Below are 27622 nucleotides of genomic sequence, written 5' to 3' on the forward strand. Positions count from 1 at the left end.
CGATACCGATGTCCATCCCTAAAGCTGGTAAATATTGGTAGTAGCAGGTTGTAGTTTTTTGGTGTAGTTGCTTTGCTTATTTGAGTTTGTTTCCTAAAGTCGTCTAAACCAGTGGTTCTCAAACATTTTCATGTCAAGGACCCCCAAATTGATATGTATTTGTCCACCGACAACCCATCTAAAAATATTTTGTGCCAGGGACCAGATTTGTAAAAAAAAAAAAAAAATCAATATTTTCTTTTGAAAATAGACGAAATACAAGCTGTGAGCTTGTAGATCATCTATTTTCAAAATCTGACAACAGTGGTGTTGAAACACATTGCCTCACCGGCCACTGGATGTACTTGTTCACCTGAACTCTCAAACAAGGTTTGTGCGACTTCTGTTGTGATTTTGTTATATAAATATAAATAAAATACATTTGACTTGGCTTCGCTAGAGACATCATACCATGTGAGAACAGGTGTATAGACGTGAAAAAGGATGTGGTGAACGTATATCACTACTGTCGTCACTCTTTAAAGATAACATCTCATACTTACAGGCAGGGAGGAAACGGCAATTGTTTTAGCACTGTCGTTTGCACTTGCTGCGGTTAGGGTTGCAGCAACACCGTTAAGCCTTTTACTATCAAGGAGGAGTGGGTTTGCTTTGTTATCTTGTAACCTATATGTAGATCAGAGACATTCACCACCCTCTCAGTTGATATGGTGACAGTGTCTCTGTGCCAGGGCTGGGTTACAGACCAGTGTTGGCCCACTCATGACAGCATGAGTGACTTACTGATAATGACACTTCATGACCTGTCCTGGACCCGTAACTACTGCTTGCCTGCGCTTATGAGGAGTGAGGACAGGAGGTCGTCTTGGAAATGAATTAAGGTTTGTCGGATATGGCAAATTTGGCAAAGATTGTATGGCAAAATGTATAACACATACTGTAATGTTATCACACAGTTTTGCTTGTCATTGTCTTTAAAGGACAACTTTGTTTTTTTTACAACAAGGGTTCATATTTTAGATTGTAATTAGAGAAAAGAAAAAGTGAGTGTTAAAATGTTTTCATTTGCTTTGTTCTATTGTGGGGCATGCGTACGCATGGGGGCATGCGTACAAGTGGTTATTTGGACATATTTAGCTACTTGTACGCATGCCCCCAACCACTGAAATAAGAATCTCTAAAACAATAGAAAGAAGTAAATTCAATTATTTTAACTCATCTTTTATATTTTTTAATTACAATCTAAAATATGAACCCTTGTTGTAAAAAAAAAACTAAAGTTGTCCTTTAACCCATTAAGACCTGAGGCCAATTGTAAAAAAGTAAAAACCTTGTTTTGCTATATCAGTGGTGCTCTAGCTTCTTCATGTTAATTGGACCCCCAAAACCAAAGACTTTATTAAAAATGTTTGCTTTGAAAGATATATATTCAAAGATTTGCAAATGTTTTAAAGATTTTTCAAAAATAGCAGATCTACAGGCTCATAGCGTGGCACAAAGTGATAAGCTTTATGAGCTTATATCTGCTATTTTGAATAGCCAAAATATAAAATAACTAGCCCTTACCCGTTCAAAGATATGAGCTCCAAAATGATGTGCAGTGTGTGGGTTATGGGATGTGTACTGTGCATACAGTATATGAGGGATGGAAAGTAACTTTAACTGGTGCTTGCATGATGTAGGAGCATCAATGTAAGAAACCCGTTTCGTTTAATGGCTACAGAGATACTAAAATTGCTGTGATGCTATGTTAACTACTTTTGCTGGGGACCCCCTGGAACCCCCAAGGACCCCTGGTCCTTTTAGGGAACTAATGTGCTAAAATAGAAAATGACACTGATGCTTTCCCGTCTGCATTGGCATGAGGCTAAGGATGAATTTAACATACAGAAGTTGATGGTCCAATGCCTCGTTGTGGCTTAGGGTAGGGCTGTGTGATATTGACAAAATCAAATATATCTTTGACCGAATTCCTTAATGTCAAGTCAATTATGCAACAATATCTTGAGGATGACTATTGCTGTTTTCAGAGGACCTTTAAGGCCTTTGCACACAGGGTCTGATTTTCTGCGTGGGAAAAACTGACAATATTGCCAGAATCTGGACAAACTGGGACTCGGTGTGCACAAGGTCATAGAGACACCATGTGTTCATTCATTGTCAGTTTTTTACATGCGGAAAATCGGACCCTGTGTGCAATGGCGTTTACACGGCACATTTTTGAGAAACAAATAATCATTAGTAATGTGCAGGTGATAACCAAACAGTTAATGTAGGTTCCTTTTTTCCCTTTTATGCAGCTGATTGTATCAATTTATTGTGATGCAGCCCCACCTCCCCAGTCTGCACGCACACGCACACGCACACGCACACGCACACACACACACACACACACACACACACACACACACACACACACCACACACATTCTGCAAGCAATTAATCTCAAGGCAGGCTTGAAGGCAGTAATGGTTAGTGCATCATCGCAATATTGTAGGAAGCGTATTACACGAGAATATGTTGTTTTAAGTTCGGCAATCAAGCTTGAAAGCGCTGCTGCAACTCAAAGATTTGTGACAAAGTGACAAGCCAGTAGGCCAATTACATGAGTTATATTTCGTTGCTGTCGGGTGGAAACCGTTGGTTTTGTATTTGTGCGAGGCGTTGTGTGCTTGTAGATCGGCTGTTTTCACTACTTTTGGCCTTGTATGATGAAGCAGTGCTTTGCTTTGCGAATAAATTTACAAATTTGAAACTTGGAGATACAAGGTTTCTGCCCGACAGTGACGATTTACTTTGTTGGACGCCCAGCCCCCAAAATGGAACAAAGGACGACATTTTATTAGATTTCTTTTCCTAATGGCCGGCCTGGACCGGCCCGGGAATGAACCGGCCTTTCGGGAGTTGTCCCGCTTTTCCCAATGGCCAGCACGTCCCTGCTGTACTTGTTACAACATTAGGTCTTTGTTTAGGGGCACAGAATGTTGCTGTTTGAAAGTACTATAGCTCTATTCCTCTTATGCACCAAGTTAAAGTAGGATAGACCACATACTTAAATGAGTAATAATTGTAACATTTTCTTTCAAAGTATTTCACTAGGAATACATGTGTAAACTTGGTGTTTCTGCGTTATCTGTCCATAAGCAGTGATGTTTAATTGCATGGTCATTAAGCGGGCTACACACTTCTCCAGACTGGCAGTCGGCTCCAACGTCGGATGAAAGGTGTTGAAAAGTTTGTTTCTTCAAACCGCAAAAACGATCGACCAATAGCGCCCGCATTGGTCGATCGCTTTGTTGTGCACATGCATCAGAGGAAAATAAATAATTCTCTATGCCAGGAGGTGGCCGTAGTGTCCAGTAGCAGTCTTTAAGAGAACCGGAAGCTACTGAAGCAGCATCAACCAAAACAAAAACAACAAGGCAGAGCATTTTTTGCGCTAGTAGTACTTTGGTGTTGGTAGTGATCGGAATAGGAATTGAGAATGGTATCTTATCTTCTAGTTTAAATTTGCGACGACGGGCTTGCTGTTCCTGCATCACTACCAGACGAGGGAAAATATTAATACGGAGCCTTTACCTGCTTCTCTGCCCCCTCTCTGCCACCCCTCTGCCACCCCGCTGCAGTCTGACGGTCGACACCTCTGTACAACTAACGATCCGACACGACGGGTGTACACACCGTCTATTCCAGTGGTTCCAGTGGTTCAGGCCACGACCCCCAAAATAAATCATATTTTAACAGGGGACGGACCCTGACAAGCACTAATCGTTGAGGAATTATATTGTGTATAACATGGCTATTTTCACAACTTCTGCCTTAATTTGTCATTTTAGAGGTATTCAAAAGTCCTCAAATTGTCACTTTATACACTTAAACTTAATGATGGTTTGTTTACTTTCGAGAGAGAAAACATCACATTAAGTTAATCATCTCGACTGACCCACAAGTTGAGAACCACTGGTCTATTCAACAACAGATTTTCGGCCACAGTCACTTTCCATCACCTATTGCCGCTTAGTCTCAGGTCTGGTTAGTGTGTTGCAGGCTTTAGATCAACACACTACATATCTTTAACTCTATATGTTGCAGTGTTGTTTGATTAAAAGGTTCTTATTCTGCATGAAAAACTATAGAATTCACCACTGAGAGTAAGGTCTGAGGAAGAGCCTCACGGCTCAAAACATTACCAATGAAGAAAAAACCCACGATAGTAGCAGCATATGGTGTGCAGATTTGATTGTTTTTTCATGTTGAATTTTTGATCCAGCAGGACAGGATGTGCGTGCCTTTTGTCACTTTGTGACACCTTTTTCATTCTCTTCAGTGTTTCCCCTTGGATGGAGTTGTAACTGTGGCAGGCTGGGCTCCTCATGCACGTGCACGGTTTTGTCCTGTTTTTTACCCAGGTTTCTATGGTTTCTTCTAGAGGTGAACCGATTGATCGGCGCAGATATCAGATCGGCCGATCAAGGCCATATCGGTTTTGATCGGTGTTTCCATAATTGGATCAAAGCGAGCCGATCAAGGGATTGAAGCAAAAGGGACGTTGACGTTCGATTCACGTGCGCGTTGTGCATGCATGCTTCTGACGAAGGAGAGCTCTGTTCTCCTCTCTTCTCTCTGTGTGTGTGTGTGTGTGTGTGTGTGTGTGTGTGTGTGTGTGTGTGTGTGTGTGTGTGTGTGTGCGTGTGCGTGTGCGTGCGTGCGGCTCCATGTTCACTTCTGTCTGTGAGGAATAGTAGCCTACTTCTACCTTTGTAGGTGTTGACTTCTCAAAGTAAAATCCACGATTTCATTCTCCAAATTGCTTGGATTAGAATACAGAGAAGTGATCAGATGAATGCGTTTTCAGCTGTGTTGTTGGGTTAACGAGGCTCCGCTCGTCTCTCTCTCTCTCTCTCTCTCTCTCTCTCTCTCTCTCTCTCTCTCTCTGCGACGTGAGAGAAGAGAGAGAGAGAGTACGGCTGTAACGTTGCTGTTAAACTTTCCAAAAGACATAATTCCAAAGTCATTGGAGGACAACAGTTGTTGTCGATCTAAGGATAACGTTTGTAGTTCCCTTATATAGTTTAAAACAGTCATTTCCACAGGTGCTAACCGTTAGCACTAGATGTAAGGAGGATGAAGCGTTGCCATTTAGTTTCTGCGACAGAAACAAGCAAACAGGTCTATAAAAAGTGTTGCCATATCCTGTTTTTTCCAGCAAACAGGTCTATAAAAATAAAAAACTGGGGAAGGTCAGTCAAACAGAAATGTTGTTGTCTGATATTGTTTAAGAACAGTGGTTCTCAAACATTTTCATGCCAAGAGCAAGGACCCCAAATATGTATATAGTGTACAGAAAATCTTAAGGGCCTATTTGGCCTATTATTGTTGCTATTAACCATTATAGCCAAATAACCTTGAAAATAATGAAGGATAGACAATATTGCCACTGTCTTTATAAGAAAACCTTTTTGTTTGTTTTTTCTTGAGGAGGAATTTTCCTAAGACAAATGATTTACGATACGATAATATATCATATTGAGAATCGAATCAAATCATGACCTTAGAATATAAAGTTGAATTGAATTAATATATACAATGTCAATGTTGTGTAAGAGGAATCATTAAATATATAAATGCTCTGACAGTGACACAATAGCAGAATTTATGGATTTCACGCTGTGATCGATCGGTAATATCGGGATTGGCAGATATTGTTTCCACGCTGTGATCGATCGGTAATATCGGTATCGGCAGATATTGATTCCAGCTGATCGGTGATCGGTATCGGCCCCAAAAAACCTGATCGGTGCATCTCTAGTTTCTTCTTTTACTTAAAGGTAACAATAACGACACCTTCACTTTCCCTCCACACGCTGTGGAGACAAATCAAACTACCTTCTAAACCATAACATAACATAACGTCAGAACCAGTGGTGTGCTCTCGCGTACGTGAGCGATCGCCTATTGAAATAACCTATTTAAATATGTATGCGTAATTATTAACAACAGCTGAAGTCCTTGTTTTTGTCTGTATCAGTCATTGTTTCAGTGATGCAACACCATCGGTCACTTTCTTTTTCTCCCAAATGAAGTCAGTGACACTTGGTCGGTTTCTAAACTTTCTACAGCCAGTGTGGTTAGTCTGGTTACACCCCCCCTGGTTACACCCCCCCCCACCCACCCCACCCACTCCATCTCCATAGCTCCTCATTGTAGGCAACCGATGATTAGGACGGAGAATCAGATATTCCTACAGCATGGAATTCACTGTGCATGTTACAAAGCAAAACACATTCTAACGAGCAGGCGCTGCAGCCTCGCTAATAAGACCTACAGTGGTCTGTCTACGTTAATGACACACCTTTGTGACCCATAGAAAGCTGTTACCATAGGGGGAGCCGTTTTACTGGAGACCCATAGCCCAAGGAGAGCATGAAAACACGGGTGGCCCAATTATACTTTTATACTTTGTCCCTCAAAATCAGGCCGTGGCGGCCAAAATCCAAGGAGCGGCGGGCCGCCACGGTAAAATGCATATAGAGCAGGGGTCTTCAACAGGGGGTCCGGGACCCCTAGGGGGTCTTCAGAGTTACTACAGGGGGTCCACCAAATCTTTGTGTGATTGGATAATTCTTTTAGATTAACAACTTGAACCCTCGCATCCCAATTCTGAGGAGAAAATAGCTATTTGCCCAAAATAGCAGATCTATAAGCTCTCAACGCCTCGCGTGTTGAGAGCTTGTAAATCGGCTATTTTGGGCAAATAGGTTTCGTGTGTAGAGGTAAAAAAAAGAGCAGTAAGTAACAACGATTTAAGTGGTTAAAAAAACACAAACACAAATCTAACAGACTGATCAAACAAGTTCATGAATCCATCTATGAAATCAATGAAAATCTGTATCCCACATTTATACAATTATGTCCCTGGTCCCTGCTTCATGTCTCTCTCAGTCTCAACTAAGGGGTCCTTGGCCTGAAAATGTTGAAGAACCCTGGCATATAGGGGAAACAATGCTCATAATCGTCTAATCGCAATTATTTAACATAATCGCAGTTATTTCGTCATAATCGTTATAATCATTTCCATGTTGAAAAATTATCATATATTTTCAAACATTTAAAAAAACTAGCCCTTACCCGTTCAAAGATATGAGCTCCGAAATGATGTGCAGTGTGTGGGTTATGGGATGTGCACTGTGCACACAGTATATGAGGATGGAAAGTAACTTTAACTGGTGCTTGCATGATAATATGTAGGAGCATCAATGTAAGAAATACCCGTTTTGTTTAATGGCTATAGAGATACTGTGTACCGATCTGCATGATTTTTGGACAACATCTGTAACAGGGCCAGACAACCTCCCCCGCCCGCCCACCCGCCTGCACACACACACACACACACACACACACACACACACACACACACACACACACACACACACACACACACACACACACACACACACACACACACAGAGCTGGTTAAACATGTTGCCTCATGCTAGATGCAGAATAGATCTGCCTCATGCTAGATGCAGAATAGATATAGATACACCATCAAAATGCTAATATACAGCATATGATTTGTGAAAGTGACAAACAGGCTTCACAGTTATGTCAGGTGTGTTCATATGCTAATGGTGATGCGATTTCAGATCAATTGCTCCAGCCACTGAGGAGAAACGCTGTGACAGACAGACAGACAGACACTCACTCAGACAGACACTCACTCAGACAGACAGACAGACATTCGGAAAATTATATGTTAGATAGTGGAAATAGCAGATCTACAAGCTCACAACGCGTCGCCATGTGACGTGTTGTGAGCTTGTAGATCGGCTATTTCCACTATTAATGTTCTTTTTAACTCATTGACTGCCAAGGCACGAGTTTCACGAGTTATTACAGTACTCCCAGGCTGCCACAGCCCGAGTTTCCCGAGTTGGAAGCCATTTTGAAAAAAAAAAAAATATATATATATATTTTTTTTTTTTTTTCAAATTTATTTTTATAAAAAAAATTCTAAAAATGCCTCAAATGTATTAGGCATGATCGCAATTGCGAAATTGCATGTTTAGCCCCATAACAAACACATCTTTCAAAATGTCAAAAATGGCTGTTTTGTCTGACTTTGAAGGCTTGTATCTCATGAATGCCTGAACGGATTTCCAAGCGGATTTTTTTGTTTGAAAGCTGTTAAAAAGTACTACACATATGGTGCATGTCTAGGCATGGGCGTGCACGATCCGTGCACTAAAAAGTGATCCGTGCACTAGAAATTTAGGAAGGTGGCAGTGTTTGTTTTGTCTGACTTTGAAGGCTTCTATCTCATGAATGCCTGAACGGATTTCCAAGCGGATTTTTTTGTTTGAAAGCTGTTAAAAAGTACTACACATATGGTGCATATATGGTGCATGGGCGTGCACGATCCGTGCACTAAAAATTGATCCGTGCACTAGAAATTTAGGAACGTGGCATCCTGGTACTTGGCGGCCATCTTGAAAAGGGCATTCAATGAGTTAAGTATAAAGTATAAAGTTGTCAAATATGACAGTAATTTCTTTGTATATTTAGGTTACATGTCATATCTGCCATGTGCAACTTCAAAGCCTACAAGCCAAACAGAAATGTAATTGTCAACGACAAATACACAATTAAATCGTTAATCGCAATTATTTGAGTGACAATTAATCATCATGTAAAATGTCATAATCGTGACAGCCCTAGAAACGAGATTACCATTTTACCATCCAATCTGGCAGATTAACGGTGGTCCCTCCTGTCCTGTGTGTCCATTCTGGCAGGCCGGCAGGGTAAACAGAGATCTCTGGGATGAATGTGACACCAGCTGAGCAGTTTGACCCGTCTGACCTTGATGCTAATGCATCATCAGAGTGTTCCACTGCCCTTACTGCGTCTGCAGCTGCACGATTAGCCAGGAGCATCTGTTGCTTAACTTTTTGATCTCCCCCATCCCATCCCATGACTAGGGATGGGACGATACGCGATATTATCGTTTATCATGATAAAAAAACACTCACGATAATCGTATCGTGGAGATTTAATTTATATTGATATCGTCCTCCGTCATGCACTGGGATCAATTCAACTTTTATTTGCAGAGCTGCATATCCGGTACCATTTAAACCCTCTATAATTGGTAAAAGGTACTTATATACACACTTGATACAGTCTTTTTTTCACTCAATATCAAATGTCTTTGCCAAAAAATTGCCGATTGTAGATCTGCTATTTTTTGGCAAATGTTCCGCCTCAAGATAATGGATTTTGATTATCGTGATAATATCGTAAATCGCAATGTCTTTTGTCACAATAATCGTGATATGAAATTTTCATATTGTTCCATCCCTACCCATAACATCTGCACTGCGTCTTAAATCACAGTGCTGTTAATGTGCACTTAGTGCTCTCAGCCACTCTGTGTGTGTGTGTGTGTGTGTGTGTGTGTGTGTGTGTGTGTGTGTGTGTGTGTGTGTGTGTGTGTGTGTGTGTGTGTGTGTGTGTGTGTGTGTGTGTGTGTGTGTGTGTGTGTGTGTGTGTGGGGAGGGGTCAGAATGCAGTCTGCTGTCTGAATGGTGATACATATCTGAGCGAGGCTTGAAAAAGTGTGGAGTAGAGCTGCAACCATTGATTCTTTTTTTAAGGATTATGCTATCGATTACTTTTGCAATAATTTAATAATATGATTAACCCTATATTAAAAGCCATAGTATCATTGTGAGTGAGAGTCCTGATGTGCTGTGACCTTTAACATAGCGGCGTGGAGGAAGTGTAGTGAAGATTGTTATTGGAAAAGCAAGGTGTAGATATGAGTTCAACAACGAGGTGTCAATGGAAAATGGCGATAATAAAACGGTGAAGAGATTCCAGACTCTGCTCAAGCCTCTGTCTGTGGCAGACCAGGTTATAGGCCCACAGCAGGGAGTGGAGAGAGCCTGTTGCCTTCAGTGGCGGAAAAAAATACTCAAATTGACATGTCTGCAAGTAAAAGTATCAATACTGCAATGTAGAAATAACTCTGAAATACTCTGAAAGTGAAAGTCAGGTATTACTGACTATTACTACAAAAGTATCAGAATCAAAAATATACTTGAAGTACCAAAAGTAAAAGTACTCATTCATTGCACTGAATGTCTCATTTCACAAGTGCAAAATGTATAAGAATCTTTAAAAAATTGCCGATCTACAAGCTCACAATGTGTCTCATCGTGACGCATTGTGAGTTTGTTTGTGCTATGATTAAATATCTCTATGGTTTCACAGTTGTTACATTCCACAGACCAGAAGACAGAGCGTGCTCCCAACGTTCAGGTGTTTACACAAATATCTGGTGTTGTGTTTATAGACGATTGCGTCCCCTCTCAAATGAGCACTTGCCCGGTCGGGCAACCTGAAAGGAAACTTCACCTGCCCTAAAGTGTTAGTTACCTGCCGGGGGCAGGTGGGCAAGCTTTAGTGTCAATGCATGTATATACCGGTAGGGCTGAAGTGGTTAGTATGTTTTGTAAATAATAGTAAAAGACCTCTGAGATGTATAGGGATAGAAGTAAAAGTATTGAAAATTGTAAAAGAATACCTCAAAATTATGCTTAAAGTGATAGTTCACCTATTTTTGACATGAAGCTGTGTGAAATACTTGCCATTAAAATAGTGGTTACAAATATATTAATTGATTACCAGAGTCCCGTGGTCAGAGTTCTGGTCAGTTTTAGATGAATATAAAGTAGTTCCGGTGATTTGGCAGGGGCTCATGGCCCAATCATTAAAAATAGATGAATCCACAAAACTAGCTTCATTTGTATTTTTGACCTATTTCTACCAAATAGACCAACTTTCGTTCAACTTTGACCCCTCTGTCACATGGTAGTATTTTTTGTGTCCAGTATCACTACGCCGCTGCAACGTATTTCCCCAAAACAAGGTGCTTTGCAGGCAGTTGATCAGAACGAAACCTCGCTCTATATGGTAGAAATAGGCTAACAATACAAATGACGCTAGTTTTGTGGATTCATCTATTTTCAATGATTGGGCCACGCCAAATGGCCCCCACCCCATTGGAACTACTTAATATTCATTAGAAACTGACCAGAACTCTGACCACGGGACTCTGGTAATCAATTAATAAATTTTTAACCACTGCTTTAATGGCAAGTATTTCACACAGCTTCATGTCAAAAATAGGTGAACTATCACTTTAATTACAGTACTCGAGTACATTACTTTACACCACTGGTTGCTTTTGTGTCGGCGAGAGAATGTCGGCGTAGCGTCGGGAGTAAATCAGGTCTTTGTTTTTGCGTGCCGCTCCCAGTGTTACTTCCCAGTGTTCATTAATTTAATTAGAGATGGAATCGAGGAGTGTAATAACATTCTCGTGCTCGTTGGGAAAACAAACAAACAAAGCCTCACTTTAGTAAATACACATAAAAAATTATCTATATCAGAGAGCAGGTTATCCTTATTTGGGGCAAACCGAGTCAATATCTGTTTGCCTGAGATATCGACCATTATTGTACAAGTTATTGTGTTAATGCAGCCGATGTGTTCTGATTTGTAACAACCTGCCGCAGTGCCGCCTATTTTGGACCATCTTCAAAAGTTTTGAAAATAGCAGATCTACAAGCTCTCAAAAGTCGGTGGTCTAGGACTCAAAAAACTGAATTGCATGGGACCCCAAAATCTGGCATCTTTCAGGCTCTGCACTGTAGTGTTTTGGGGAAACTTACCTGACCTGTCCTCGTACCTCTACTTGTCCTCTCAGACACTAACATAAGCCCTGCCAAGTCTTCTTGACCCAAAGTACTGTAGCAAGGCTAAGGAGATGTGGCACCCTTATCCTCATTTACCTTTTCCATGAGTATAAAATGTCTCAAGGTTATTGAACTTCTCTCCAGAAACAGAAGACAGAATGAGGCTCTGTGCTCTGTCCCTTTTGGCTAATCATGCTAAAACAAAGCCCGGCTCCACTTTGCTCCCCTTGTTTGCCTAAGATCAGGTTCTAGGCCAATCTCAACACCAGCTGCTGCTGAGCCACCGATACCACTGCTTCAGAAAAAAAAGTGGGAGCTCAATTCCTTGACATCAGCGTCTACCCAAAATGTGTTAGTGGGTGGGGGCATGGGGGGGCTACAACCAGTACCCAGACACTGGAGTCATATGTAGCCACCTCTACAGTGTTTGACCCTTCTTTCCAATACTAAACCAACTATCTTTATAAACCTAAACACAGGCCTGTCACAATTACCACCAACTCTACGCATGAGTAGCACGTCTTGGGTACGGCAAGTCGTGCAGCCACCTACCGTGTGGCTGCATTGGATCTACCGTGTTCGACCCCTCTTTGCAATGTTAGTTAGTTAGTTTGTTTGTTTATTGTCCACAGTGTGGAAATTTGTCTTTTGTCTCATATACATTTAGACAACATTAAAATGACAGTTAAACAGCAACAAACACTTAAACACCCAAAAGGTGAAGAAACAGCCAGATCAATGAGACATGACATCATTCAATGCCTTAATGGCATTTGGAATGAATGAATTTTAAAAAAATATTACGGCTATGGTGTGCCCAAGCTGTTCTATAGCGTCTACCAGAGGGAAGTAAATCGAACTCCCTATGGAGTGGGTGAGAGAGATCATTTATTATCTTGACAGCTTTTTTTCCTAAGCACTTCATTGTAGATACAACTTAATTGTTTTTGTTTTTTCCCTGTGATTTTTGATGCCAGATTTACTATTCTCTGCAGCTTGCCTCTACATTGTGTGTTAAGATTACCGTACCACATTGCCATGTTGAAGGTTAAGATTCCCTCTATGAGGTTCTTATAAACCGTTTCCATAATGTGCTTGCTCACCCTGAAGGAGTTCAGCTTGCGTAAAAGGTGGAGACGTTGGTTACAGGATTTGAAAATATAGTCAGTGTTGTCACTGAAGTTAAGGTTGCTGTCAATTATAGTGCATAGATATTTAAAGTTGTTTACTATCTCTACATCGTGTCCCTTAATTGTAAGGGGCTGCACAGGGTTATTTTCATAAATGACCAGTTCCTTTGTTTTTGATATATTGATCTCTAAGGAGCTTACATCACACCAGTTATGGAGAGAAGATACTTGTTCTCTGTATGCTTATTCCCCACCGGTATCCTCCTTCTTTAGTAAGGCAACCAAGGCCATATCATCAGCGTACTTAAAGAGACTAAACTTCTCCTGATCTAATTGGAATTCGGTGGTGTACAAGGAGAAAAGTAAAGGTGATAAAATTGTCCCCTGCGGAGCACCTGTGATGTCGGACCGAGTCTCATTGACACGGATCTGTTGAGGGCGGTTAGAGAGAAAATCTCTGACCAGATGTATATCCCCATTTACCCCCAGATCAATGAGTCTCTGCAGGAGAGTGTGTATCTGCATGCTGTTATAAGCCGAAGTGAAATCAATAAAAAGGACCCTGGAAAAGCAAGTGGGGACCTGGACATGCTTAGTCAAGGTGTTAACCAGGCTGACAGTTGCATCATCAGTTCCCCTCTGACCTTTATATGCAATATGCAATATTAGGCCAACTATCTTTATAAACCTAAACATAGCCCCTTCTTGCAGCCATAGATGTGTGCTGATAGCAAGATAAATCACAAGACCCTCCGTGTGTGAATGTACTCATTGTTGAAGATGAGCGGGATCGCTGTGATAAACTCCCGTAGCCTTGTTTGAATTGGCCCTAGGGCGCCCTCCGAAAGGGCTCGTGATCCCATTTCACACAGGCACATGAAGTTGTTTACAAATGCATGATTTGCAAGGCCTACACACACACGGTTACGTACTGCATGACACTGCTGCAGGCCCGTTGTAGATCGTAGACGATATCATACTTCATTTGCATTCAATGAGCGCTCACATGAATCGCGTTGGGGCATTGTCGACCCAAAGTGCCTCTCTTCCCTTACCTCCTCTCTCTTACAGTAAACTTTGTCTTTGCCATCTTCCTGGCTCCGTGGTTCATGTTTGATGAGTAACACAATAGACAATCGTTGGACGTTACCAGAGCGGAAATCAGCCATCCTTCTTATAAATGTATTGTATTGTGTGTGTGTGTGTGTGTGTGTGTGTGTGTGTGTGTGTGTGTGTGTGTGTGTGTGTGTGTGTGTGTGTGTGTGTGTGTGTGTGTGTGTGTGTGTGTGTGTGTGTGTGTGTGTGTGGATATATTGAAGAATTCAGTGTGTGTGTGTGTGTGTGTGTGTGTGTGTGGATATATTGAAGAATTGAGTGTATAATGGTTTAGTCTGTTATCAGCTTTGGGAGACGGAAAACAATGGCCCTTTGGTTATTTTGAATTAAGAATACAATTCATTTGGAGAAGTTATGTCTGAAGAAATAAACTATGACGTTGGATTGTGTTTGGAAGTCAGACCCAGCTGTAGTCCTACAGGGTTAAGTAGTGGTTTGACAAAGGGCTGATGTCAAACACAAGCCTGTGCCAAAAATAGCCAATATGCAAGCTCACAACGTGTCGCATCGCGACGCGATGTGACTTTGTAGATCGGCTATTTTGGGGCAAAGCGATTTGGTGTAGAGGAAAAGAAAGACGGCCAAGTACGTAGCAAACTCGGGTCAGGTTTACTAAGTATAGAGGGTTTTAAGTGGGTAAACATCTTTTTAAATGCGTTTCAATTTTCTTTTTTCAGGTGCAACTGAGAAGTATCTGCATCTTTGAAGTTGTCAGCTTGGATGCAGTACAGGTACAATCATTATTTATTCCTTTTTGTTTTCAATAACTGTGTCCTCTTTGACTTGAGATTCCACCTCTGTTACGCTGAGGCAAACTCCATGTACATATACTCTATGGACTATGGTGGATAAAGATTATGTGTGATGGCAGGCAGACCGAAGCAATTGATGCTGCCGGTGCATACAGTGTAGTACAGCGGGGAAGTAGTGAAGAAGTAATAGTATTTTTCAACAGTGTAAGAGGAAATAATTTGTTTATCTCTCTATTTATCTATTTCTTCAGCTGTTATCGCTGTTATTCAGAAATGGGATTTCAGTTAATACTGTATATGTGTGTGTAAAACATGGATGATTTGAGAAAATAGTAAATGCATACTATAATATGTTAAAGACATGAAGCCCTGCTTTAGTGCATACTTAATCCAGATATTGTCATCCAATCATTTTGGGTACAAACAAGAAGTTGAAGGATACATTTAAAGTAATGATAATGTACTGTGTGTGAATGTTAGGGTTAGGGTTTCAAATCATGTATACTTTTACACATTTTGTTGTACGAGTGAATCAACAAGTGAGTTTTTTAAATCTAAACTTCGCATCCACTGGGCCAAGCAAAGCGCTCTGATCGGCTACTTCTCCCTTTGTGTTTGTTGTCTCTTCTTGGTTGGTGCATTGCTATGATTGGTATGCCCGAAACCAAAGTTTCTGTGGTGCAAAAACTAAGTGGGATTAAAGTGCATGATTTTTTTAATCGTGTCAATTTTCTGTAATTAATTAATCACAATTAATCAGTTAAAGTCCCAGCCCTAATTTTTTTACATTTTGGACAAAATGACACATTTTACACCGAGGTGCCCACTCTTCCTTAGTGCCCACTCTTCTTGCATCCGTCTGTGATGGCGTGAACTTTAGAGGCTTGGTGTTTGGCCAGGTACCCAGACTACCCACTATCCCATAAACACTCTAGTTGTGGGCATGGGGATGATGGCCTGATGACCCCATTGGCTCGGCTGTTGAAGCTAATACCCTTGAACCTTTCAGCTCTCTGTGTACAAGTTGGTCAGGACCGTTGTACCTCAGATGTGTTTCCTCTGGACTAGAAATGTCACATCTGAGGAGAGAGTCTGAGTGTGTGTGGAAGTGCTGTGTTAGAAGACAGAGTTATGAATGCCGTGTTTATTCCAAGCTAAGCTTTATTCCCAACTTCAGACGACAGACGTCTATACTGTCGTCTGAAGTATAATACTGCTTGGTTAGCTCACTTATTTGTTGACATCTGTTATGCATCCTTTCCATTTCTCTCTCTCCTCTCTTTCTCTCTCTCTCTCTCTCTCTCTCTCTCTCTCTCTCTCTCTCTCTCTCTCTCTCTCTCTCTCTCTATCACTCCCTCCTTCTTTCCCTCAGTGCACTTAGTCCAAGATGACGGAAGAGGTGATTGTCATCGCCAAGTTTGATTACATGGCCCAGCAGGACCAGGAGCTGGACATCAAGAAGAACGAGCGCCTCTGGCTCCTCGACGACTCCAAGTCGTGGTGGAGAGTTCGGAATGCCACCAACAAAACTGGCTTTGTGCCTTCAAACTACGTGGAGAGGAAAAACAGTGCCAGAAAAGCCTCTATTGTCAAGAACCTCAAAGATACACTCGGTAAATATCAGCTATGTTTTTTAGTTTTTCATGTTTTCCCCCTTTGACATCTTTATTGATAATAAAACATACGTAAAATGACATACATTGTCACACCATTATCAAAAGGATAGACGGAAAAAAGCCAGCGGCTTATTTCCATTGTGGTCCTTTCATGTCCAAAAGCTGTTGTGTTGCATGATGTGACGTGTATGTGTAATTGCACTTAGGTCTACGCACCCAAAGGTGTCCTAGTGCATGTCAGTCCAAGGCTTGGACTTTTTTTTGGATTTTCCTGCACCTATGGGTGCTTGGACTCCAAGCACCCATAGGTGCAGGAAAATGTCCTTGTGAGAAAAGTGTGGGTGTAGGGATTTGATAACTGAGGAATACATGTGAGCATTTGGGAGTACATTCGAAGGGATATGGCCAAAACCCATGTAGAGGTTTATTGCGACCGTCAGGTCGCAGTTACTATCAAAACCTCCACCGGCTGTCAGTCAGTCGTTCTGTCACATCACGTCACACTTTTCCCCTTCTCATATCTCCGTCACCGTTGCCCCTATCCATGCCAAACTTTGCACACACACTCCTTGGCTGCCAAACCACAACCTCCATCCCTCATTTCTCACATGGCCGTCTTCTAGCGCCACCATGAGGCCGATTCTTGCAAAACACATTTTTGGACACTGCTCCTACAGATTTTGCCCTAAAATCATGCAAATCGGTACACAGAATGTCTAGAGTCATGTCATCAACATGGATCTGTCACATTTAGCGCCACCATCAGGCCGATTTTTACATGCGACCTGACAGTCGCTTATCTCCCGATTTGGGGAGTCTTACTGGTAGTCTGTTTATTTTATTGTTGGAGCTCATGAAGTTTCCACACAACCTGCATGGATATCTCCTCTGTAAACATTTATGTTTGTTCTCACAGTCATTCATAACACGGAGTTGACTACAGGCCAACCCTTCTGTGCTTTTCAAACTGCTGCTGTACAGTATGATGGCGTCCGACCTCAAGCGTCGAAGAGCTTCCTTTATCTGGGCCAGCTCATTGTCCCATGACCACAGCACTGCACCACAGGAAAAGATAGGAAAAGATACTACTGTACCCCAGTCTGGTTATCTCCAGTAGCTGTTAGCTTTGGTCGAAGCCTCAAGCAGCTGCTTTTTCATGCAGCCTCGATACATTGTGAAGCTGTTAAGTGTTCTGTTCAGTGCAATGTGACCAATGCAAGGTTTAGAAGCATTCAGGTAGGCCATTTAAGTTCTGTGATTTCAGATGTAGATTTGGATTTAGGGCTTAAGCAGGAGATGCAAGCTAAGTTTTGATTGTGTAAGAGAGAACTGTATTCATCTTAATGACCACATTTTAGTCTTGTCAGTCGGCGGTCTTTTGCATGAATGATCACACTTGAGTATATCCCCTCTAATTAGTCTCAAAGCCTAGCCACAGGTGTGGTCCTGTCAATACAACAGTAATATTTCTAGGTGCTGCTTTTTTGCCAAAAGGTTCTATGCTGCTAGATGATCTCGGAGCCAAGTGTTGATGCATGTTTGAACCAAGGTTACCATTTCTCTTGGCTTAATTAATTTAGATGACAGACATTTCATGATCGTTTGCGGTGCAAAAAGCTGCAAACTTTGACTTATTGGCTGAGTGCATTCAGTCCCAAGAGCGGCCAGATTGCCTGATTAGATTTTTTTTCTCTCCCCATTCTGTTTCCCTTATGGATTTCATCAGGTTTGTGCAGTGTGTTTGTTAAGTTGGCCATGTCTGCTTATTGTAAGCGTCTCTGGGCTTGTTTTTCTGTGAAGCTGCTTAATGTTGGTAGCTGCAGGCTGCGTTTTTTGGGGGCTTGTTTCTAAAGTGTAGTTGCTATAAATATACTAGTTTCTAAGCTATGATGATTCAAACTAAGACTAAATATGTTGACAATTTCATCCACAAATAAAAAAAACAGACTAAAATGTTAGAGAGGGATTAGTGAAGAAGAGATCCAGTTGAACAAAGAAACAAGTCATTTGTGTTTGGTTGAGCTTTGGTGTTGTGCTCTAAAAATATCAGATCTAAAAGCTCACAATGTGTCGCGAGCTTGTAGATCGTCTATTTTCAAATAGCCGTTGTTTTCATAGACCTGGTTGCTTATTTCTCTCTCAGAATCTGGCAACTCTGACAGCACTCCCTGGACGTTTTGCGAATCTTTCTCATCAAAGACTGTAATGAGCCGGTGTGCTGTAGGTCGGCAGACATCTGCCGCCGCGGCTTAGTTAGCCCAGATGCTATTAGAGCAGTGAGGTAATGGGCCAATACAAGCCTCTGTATTCAAGACAGTGCTTCATACCAGGGGCGTCATACAAGGGAGGGAAAAGTGGGTACTGAGTTACTAGGGCCCCAGGTTGAGGGCCCTTAATTATTTTATACTTTAGCTATTGAAAAATAGCAGATATAAAAGCTCACTGCTATTTTTGAAAAGTCGTGAAAATGTGTGCAAATCTTTGAATTTTTAAGCGAACGTTTGTAACTCAAATGTTGTTTCTGGGGGGTCCCTGGAACTAAATATTTTGAGATAGGGGTCTGTGTCCAAATACATATCATTTTGGGGGTCCTTCACATGAAAAGGTTTGAGCACCGCTGACATAGAAAAATAGGTTTTTCAAAAAAACCTTAGAAGGATTTGAAATATTCAAAGACTTGCACAAATGTTCACGATTTTTCAAAAATAGCAAATCTATAAGCTCGCAGCGCGCTGTGAGCTCGTATATCTGCTATTTTTCAATAGTTAACCCATTTAGGCCTGAACACATTATGACGCAATATGTTATGCTTTAAATATTAAAAAATAGCAGATATACAAGCTCACAGCGCGGCACCGAGTGCCGCGCTGCGAGCTTGTAGATCTGCTATTTTTGAAAAATCGTGAAAATTAGAATTTTGACCCGATTCTATAAGTGTCTTTTGAATCCTTCTAAGATCTTTGGAAAAAAACTATGTTTCTATGTCAGCAATCTGGCCAGCTATCGTCAAAGAAAAGGTCCTTTTCACTCAACTGGAGCTCAGTCAGTCTGTTCTTTAGAGACTACCATGTCAGTGGTTCTCAAACCTTTTCATGTGAATGATATATATTTGGCCACGGACCCCCATCTCAAAATATTTAGTTCCAGGGACCCCCCAGAAGTAAATTTGAGTTACTATACCGTTCGCTTTGAAAATACATATATTCAAAGATTTGCACACATTTTCACGACTTTTTCAAAAATAGCAGATCTACAAGCTCGCAGCGCTGCACTCGGTGCCGCGCTGTGAGCTTGTATATCTGCTATTTTTCACTGGTTAAAGCATTCAATAATTGTAGGCCTAAATGGGTTAAAGCACTAAAGCCCGCAGTGAATCCTCGTACCCAGGGCCCAGAATTTGCTGCGACACCCCTGGGCCTCTGTATTCAATGCACTTCTACAGTGCTTCAGACGGTGCCAGCTGCTTACCGGGGCCTTTCAATGTACTTGTCAGAGCGAGGAAGAGAGATGAGCGAGCCTTTTCTTCCCACTCGCCTGGCTTTGATGTTGAGGCGACGCTTTCCTGCATAGGGTTGGCCCATGAGGTGAAACCCTGGCCTCGCATCCTCTGTTGCCATGTCTGCTTATTATAAGCGACTATTGGCTTGTTTTCCTATAAAGTCGCTTGTAAATATTGGTAGGTTGCGGTTTTATGGCCTTGTTGCTAAAGTGTAGTTGCTTATTTGGGCTTATTTCCAAATGTTGTTTAAACCATTGGTTCTCAAACTTTTTCATGTCAAGTGCCCCCAAATGAATATGTATCTGTCCACAGAACCCCCCCATTTGTGTTGTTCAATGTTTCGAAAAGTATTAATTATTTTTAGTTTTTCCCCCCCAAGATTTGTTTGAAAATGGGTGATCTACAAGTGAGCTTTTATATAGGTTTAAACTTTAAAGTGCTCATGTGGCCTATAGTCAATTATGTTGTTGTTTTCTTAGACTTGCTGGCTGCTTATTTCTCTCACAAAATCTGGCAACACTGCTCACAGGTACTTCTCTGTGTGTATTTGCATGGGAAGAAGTGGCTGTTACTGTATGTCAGAATTGAAATACACTGCCGAAATCTCAAAATGCTATATCTACCACACGTGAATAGGGCTTTCCTGTATTGTGTACACTCGTGCGTGTTCGCATTCTGTGGTGAGGGGTGACAGGTGAGGTGAGGCCAGACCTTGGGGTCACAATGCTCGGATGATTAAAAACAAAAACCTATAACAGGAAGGCTGCACATACAACCGATGATAGCTCAATTTTGTTGTTTACCAGGATTGTCTTTTTTCTACTGACACATTAATCTTCTCTGACTGTAGTTGAGAATGTTAGATTCTAGCCCTAGAATGGCTGATATTCCATACACTGCATACAATGTATTCCATTACGCAGCCATAGAACACGCCAAGCATTTTTGTGGAGGGATCATCTCAGCTGCATTCTAATTTGTAGCAATCTGTGTGTAATCCAATAATTAATTGCTGCAACCGGGGGCCAGATCTTTTCATGTAGTTTAATATCCATTTATGGCAGGAAGTTGTGGCAGAAAACGTGTACAGTATATAGGAAAATATCTCCCCTTTTCCACAAGATTCAGATGAGCAAAGCTCTCTGTACATGACGTGCCCGCCTTCATGTCAAGGCATAACTTAACTCTGCTGTCTAACAGAAACCAACTATGTCCAAAATATTAACTTATTAGGAAATGGGGAAAAAAGAAACATGTTTTTAAAACAATGTCTCATCACGTTGTACATTGAGTTGGAGACAGTTTAGGTGGTTTGACGGACAGCGGGTGAGTACTGAGTAGCTAACCTGCCGACACTGGTTGTCGAAAGAATGACACATCTAAAGAGAGAGATTTCCCCTGATTAAGTACCCTGTGCCAGCCCACAACACGCCTGTCAATTTCTATGTTCCATAGGAATTAATTCATTGAAGGAAGTCGATTTCTTTAGTGCTGCTGTGAATGCCGCTTCCATCACATACAGACAGAGAATGTTGTCTCTGTGAATCTTGTGGAAACGTGGAGATATTTGACTAAATACAGGAATGTGTTTTCTGCCACATCTTTCAAATGGATATGAAACTAGATGACAAGACCTAAACACCACAGGTCACAGCAATCCATTATTGGGGGAGTACACATGGAGCACTACAAATTAGAATGCGGTCCCTGCATGAAAATGCAAGGAGTGTTTGATGGATGTGTAATTGGAAACATGCAGTCTGCAGTGTATGGAATATCAGCCATTCAGGTCATATTGTGTATCCTGCTATTTGATTCATCGGTTACCTCCCTGACACAACAATAACAATAGTCTACAGTTCTTCCCTTACTCCTAATATTTCAAGCCTAGTTTCGAACTCCTACACATTAAATCGGGTCAGGAGTCGAGTCAGGACTTAAGTCACATGTTTGTATATTTGGTCTACTCCGGAACCCACTTCGGCAAGTTTCTAACCGTCCTCCATGGGTTCTAATCTTGGATGATGAGCACTGGGATGTGTACCAGTATGTACGGCTGGTGGCCAAAAGGTTGATGTTAATGTATGGATAAATCTGTGTGTGTGTGTGTGTGTGTGTGTGTGTGTGTGTGTGTGTGTGTGTGTGTGTGTGTGTGTGTGTGTGTGTGTGTGTGTGTGTGTGTGTGTGTGTGTGTGTTACGGGCAACAGCTGTGTGAGTGTCTATTCCAACCAACACTTGACATGTCACTGTCTCTGTAGAGCACACACACATCCCCAGGTGAGCAGCTGTACAGATGACACTCTCACACACACACATGCACGCACGCACACACACACGCACACACACTTTGGAGGGTGTGATAGCCAGCTGCTCTACAGTGATCCTCAGTGTCTCTGTAGAGCACACACACATCCCCAGGTGAGCAGCTGTACAGATGACACACACACACACACACACACACACACACACACACACACACACACACACACACACACACAAACACACACAAATATGATCCAGTGCAACACGTGAAGTGACACCCACATTTGTTCTAATAGTAGGGCGGCGTGGCTATAAAATCGTTCAATTTTGCGATAAAAGCGCCAAACTTGGTAGATATGTTGATTGATATATTAGAAACAAATCTGGATGTCGGGCCATCAAAAATTTTGATTTTTCAAAATGGCCACTAGCGGTTTGTTAAACCTTCCTAAATCACCCTCTAGGAGCGACAGTTTTAGTGATAGGAAGCTGAAATGTTGCATGCTGTGTGTGCATGTTCATGTCAATTGGTTAAAAGGGGGTGTGGCAATGGGAGTGGCCTATCATAAAAAGGTGCATAACTTTGATATAGATGCACAGATTTGCACAAAATGTTGTGGAAAGGTTGGTCACGACCTAAATAACATCTGAGTAACTGTTCACACCATCTTCTAAAAAAAGGGGTTTGTCATTAGGACCAGTGTAATACCAGTGTAGTACCAGTACAATACCAGAAGCTCCCTCCCATCAGTTTGTTCTTCTTCACCTCCTCAATTCAACTCCTCAGGGCCAAGATCTGGGATAATGTGGTTCTATTTCATCCCTCCTGACCGCCAGAGGCGGTGCTTTAAGCACTGAATGATTCCCTTCGCGCATGCGCAGTCGAGCATTTATATCAACAACGTCACAACGTGACCCCGGGATGAACCGGAAGAAGTTATATCTTCCGTCGGTCACCGCGGGTTCAGTCCCTTTTTCTTTCTCGCGCGCGCAGGTTGTGAATCTGCGACGAGCCATATATTATTATTCTTCTACAAGTTGCCGGTAGTTCCGCGACCGCTAAGGTCGGAGCAGCGGATTCGCCCTCCAGGAGCTGCGACTTGTTACGCTATGTTTTTCCTTCTATCGAAGCCAAGGTAAGCCCCAGTGTGACAACCTGTGTCTGCAAAAGCCGCGTTCGCGCCGCTTCCCTCGGGCATACGGTTGATGTTGATGCCGCGAACGTAGCCTCTGGCGTGACGTTCCGACAAGCTAGAGTTTTTTTCATTTGGCGATTTGTTTACTTTACTGTTTTTGTGAGCTAACGCTATTAATTGGAAGCGGCAGGCGTCAGCGCTGCCTGTTTTTTGTTTATAATAGCTTCGTAAGGCTAAGTAGCCATAGTGCTAATAACGGCAGGCGTTTTTGCTGCCTGTTTTTTCGTTTACGTTTGTTTGGTAAGCTAAAGTAGCTAAAGCTATACTATTGACGGTGGTAAGCGTTAGCGCTGCTTGTGTTTATAGCTGGATTTATAGCGACGGCAAGCGTTAGCGCTGCCTGTTTATTTTGTACTGCTGAACTTTTTTGTTTGTTAGCGGGGCTTTGTGTTTGTGCTTGTGTTTGCTGGTACAGGCGGCGTTCGCGCCCCCTCCCCCCAGCCCACGGCACCCGTTCATCAGCCAGCTGCGTCCGCGCCCTGAGCTGTACTGCTAGTTTGTGTGGTAGCATCCTCCAGCATGCATAATTCCCACAACTGTACCGAGTGTCAGGCCTCCCTCCACCCGGAGGATGGCCATGATCTTTGCCCAACGTGCCTCGGCCCCGACCACCTGAGGGAGGCACTTGAGGGAAACCCTTGCATGAACTGCAGCTACATGCCAAGGTCAGTCAGGGAGGCCAGGCTGGCAGAGGTGGAACATCCCCTCCCTTTGGGCCAAGGGGCCTCTTCTAGAGCTGAACGCTCAAAGCGCCGGGCCAATGCAGCCGCTACTGCCACTGCTGGCCCTCCCACAAAAAAAAAGAAAAATAAATCAGACCGCCGACTGGCATCAAAGGTCGATGAACTCTCCTCTGAGTTGGAGCGCATGAGAGAAATGCTCACACGCCAGTCGGAGTCCTCCTCAGAGCAGGCCCGGGTGCCTGCGCAGCAGATGCCACACCTGCTCCCAGAGGAGGATACGCTGTCAATAGCTGCATCTGCCAATGACTTTCGGGGGTACGATGATGATCAGGGCGGGGACAGCGCCTCCCAGACCTCGGATCTGGACTCCCGCTCCTCTGCCCAGTCTTCACTGTTGGAGACAGAGGATAGTTCCATGCGAGCCATTTTACGCTTGGCTCTGGAGCGTCAAAACCTGGCCATACCGCAGCAGGCGGAGTCAGCCCCTGCAAGCCGGTTTTTCCCACGGAGGCCAACCTCCACAGCATTTGCTGTGCCGCATGCAGGAGATTATATTAGGGAACTGCAGGCCTGCTGGAGAGACACCAAGGCCTGCTCCCGCCTTTCTGCCGACGGCCGTGCTCTGGAAGCCATGCATGACACAGAGCGTCTTGGCCTGGATCGCATGCCGGGGATCGAACCAAATATTGCAGCCCTTGTCATTCCCCCTGACGAGGTGGTGCGTAGGGACATGAGATGTCCCCGGCCACAGTGCAGACAGACGGATGACTTGCTTATCAGGGGCTACAATTCAGGAGCCCGTGCCGCCAGGATCGGCAACTCCCTGTCGCACCTACTAATTGCCCTCTCTACCTCGCTGCAGGAGGCCAATACAGCCACAGCCACAGCCACTGAGGCGGGCACTACCACAGACCCCATTACGTTCTGTGATGCGTCCCTGGAGGCTTTTGGTTTACTAACACGGGAGCTTGGGAGGATGATGTCCACCATCGTCCAAGCCCGTCGCCAGGTCTGGCTCTCCCAGGCTAGGCTGGGGGAGAGGTCCAGAAGAACTCTCCGTGGTCTCCCAGTAGAACCGGGAACCGTCTTCGGCCCGGGTGCGCAACAGGCGATAGACCAGACCATCCAGGCAGGGCAGACCAGACAGCAGCTGCAGAGTCTGCAGCAAAGCTATAGGCCTTCCAACAGGTCTTCATCCGGTAGGGGCAGGAACTCCTCGGCTTCTCCAGGAACCCGCCTGCCACCAAACTACTATAGGGACCAGGGGCCTCAGCACAGGCAGAACCATGGCTCTCGGGAGACCAGCTACTTGCCCCCTAGGCAATTTCGTGCCCCGGACCCTGGTAGACCCCCTCCCAGGGCCCCTAGGGGCCGGGGGGGCCGGGGGGGCAAGCACTGAGACCGGGGGGCCGGCCGTCGGATACTTCTCCCATCAGCAGCTCAGTCTATGGGCTGCTCAAGCTTCGGACCCGTGGGTGATTGCCACCTTAACCCACGGGTACAAGCTTCAGTTCCGACGCCGGCCCCCCACAGCCAGCCGGGTCAAAATGACCATCATAGGCGACCCGGCAAAGGCGCTCGCACTCGACCAGGAGCTATCCGCCCTCCTGGCCAAGGGCGCCATCGAGGAAGTAGACCCTCTGCAGGACCCCAACGGGTTCTACTCAACCTACTTTCTCGTGACGAAAAAGACCGGCGGATTCCGTCCCGTCCTAGACCTGAGGGGACTGAACAGGTACTTGAAGGTCTTGCCTTTCCACATGTTGACTGCGGCAGACGTAGTGCGGACCGTCGTACGCGACGAATGGTTTACTTCAGTAGACTTGAAAGACGCGTATTTTCATGTCCCCATCGCCAGGCAACATCGGCAGTTCCTGCGTTTCGCGTACAGAGGTCGCCACTGGCAGTTCAGGGTGCTCCCCTTCGGGCTCTCCCTCTCCCCGAGGGTATTCACCAGGGTGGTGGCAGCAGCTCTTCAGCCCCTGCAGTCCCGAGGCATGAAAGTTCTTCCCTACCTGGACGACTGGTTGATTTGTGCGGCATCCCGGGCACAAGTGGCAGAGGATACAGCACGCCTCCTGTCCCACGCAGCCTGCCTAGGACTGAAGGTAAATTTAGAAAAAAGTTGCCTTACTCCATGCCAACGTACAGTTTTTATCGGTCTGTCCCTGGATACAATGAGCATGACGGCCTGTGTGTCCCCCCGTCGGGTGAACGACATCATAAGGACACTTACACGCTTCAAAAGAGGCAGGCGACTGCCGTTTCTGGCTTATCTCCGCCTCTTGGGCAGGCTAACTTCTGCTGCGGCTGTTGTGCCGCTAGGCCTGCTCTCCCTGCGGCCCCTGCAGAGGTGGCTCAACAGCTTCCGTCTCGACCCAGTGCGAGACCGACGTGTAGAAATCACGGTGGCAAGACAGTGCCTCCTCGCCCTATCTTTATGGAGAGACAGGGCCTACATCTCAGGGGGTGTCCCTATGGGTTCCATCCCGTCTCGCAGGGAGATCGTTACCACCGACGCCTGCCTGTTGGGCTGGGGCGCAGTGTGGCAGGGCAGGACGGCTCGTGGACAATGGTCCGAGGCCGACTGCACAAAGCACATCAACGTGCTGGAGTTGAAAGCGGTGCACCTTGCCCTGAGGTACTTTATGCCGTACCTCAGGGGCAAGCACGTCCTCATTCGGTCGGACAATACATCGACCGTATACCACGTGAACCACCAGGGTGGGACCAAGTCCGCTCAATTGCTGCAGGTCTCCACGGACCTCCTGCAGTGGGCAGCCCCCCTTCTAGCCAGCATACGGGCTACCTTCATCCCGGGGGAGAGGAACCAGGTAGCGGACTTCCTCTCCCGCCAGAGTCCTCCACCAGGAGAGTGGCGCCTTCACCCAGACGTGGTGCAAGCCATCTGGGGGCGCTTCGGCAGGGCGGAGGTGGACCTGTTCGCCTCAGGAGCGTCAACCCACTGCCCCCTCTGGTTCTCCTTGACAGAGAAGGACAGTCCTCTAGGCCAGGACGCACTGGCCCACCCCTGGCCGGGGGCCCTTCTGTATGCTTTTCCTCCTCTACCTCTGATTCAGCAAGTCCTTCACAGAGTAGCTCAGGGGAGTCACACAGTTCTACTGGTGGCTCCCTTCTGGCCGGGGAGAGTATGGTTTCCTCTCCTTCACCAGCTCTGCCACGGGTCGCCATGGCGCCTCCCCGGCAGGAAAGACCTGCTCTCGCAGTTAGGGGGCAGGATTTGGCACCCCGACCCGCAACGCCTCCAACTGTGCGTCTGGCCGTTGGCGGGCCCGACCCGCTGCTGAGCAGCTGTTCACAAGCGGTTCAAAACACAATCTTGAACGCAAGAGCACCATCCACCAGGTTGCAGTACAAGAACAGGTGGACACTGTTCTCCAGGTGGTGCAGGGGGAAGAGGGAGGATCCGGTGCACTGTTCGGTGCCCATAATCCTGGACTTCCTCGAATACCTCCTGGACAAAGGCCTGACCCCATCTACCCTAAAGGTATACATGGCAGCTATTTCCTGTCATCACGTCAGGGTGGACAACAGCACAGTGGGGAGCCATTACCTGGTGTCCCAGTTCCTAAAGGGAGCTCAGA

The 27622-nt window shown here is 44.4% G+C and overlaps 1 protein-coding gene across 1 annotated transcript in view; it reads left to right on the forward strand.

The window, feature by feature from the left end:
- nck1b (NCK adaptor protein 1b) overlaps positions 1-27622 on the forward strand; it is a 69285-nt gene that overhangs the window by 18213 nt on the left and 23450 nt on the right. Inside the window, exons 2-3 of the mRNA XM_080751883.1 lie at positions 14686-14739; positions 16133-16373. Of these exons, the coding sequence (XP_080608009.1) occupies positions 16148-16373 (226 nt within the window). The 5' untranslated portion in view covers positions 14686-14739; positions 16133-16147. The remainder of the gene's footprint in view (positions 1-14685; positions 14740-16132; positions 16374-27622) is intronic.

The sequence above is a fragment of the Nannobrachium achirus genome (assembly GCF_963921795.1).
Source record: "Nannobrachium achirus genome assembly, chromosome: 21".
Lineage (NCBI taxonomy): Eukaryota > Metazoa > Chordata > Actinopteri > Myctophiformes > Myctophidae > Nannobrachium > Nannobrachium achirus.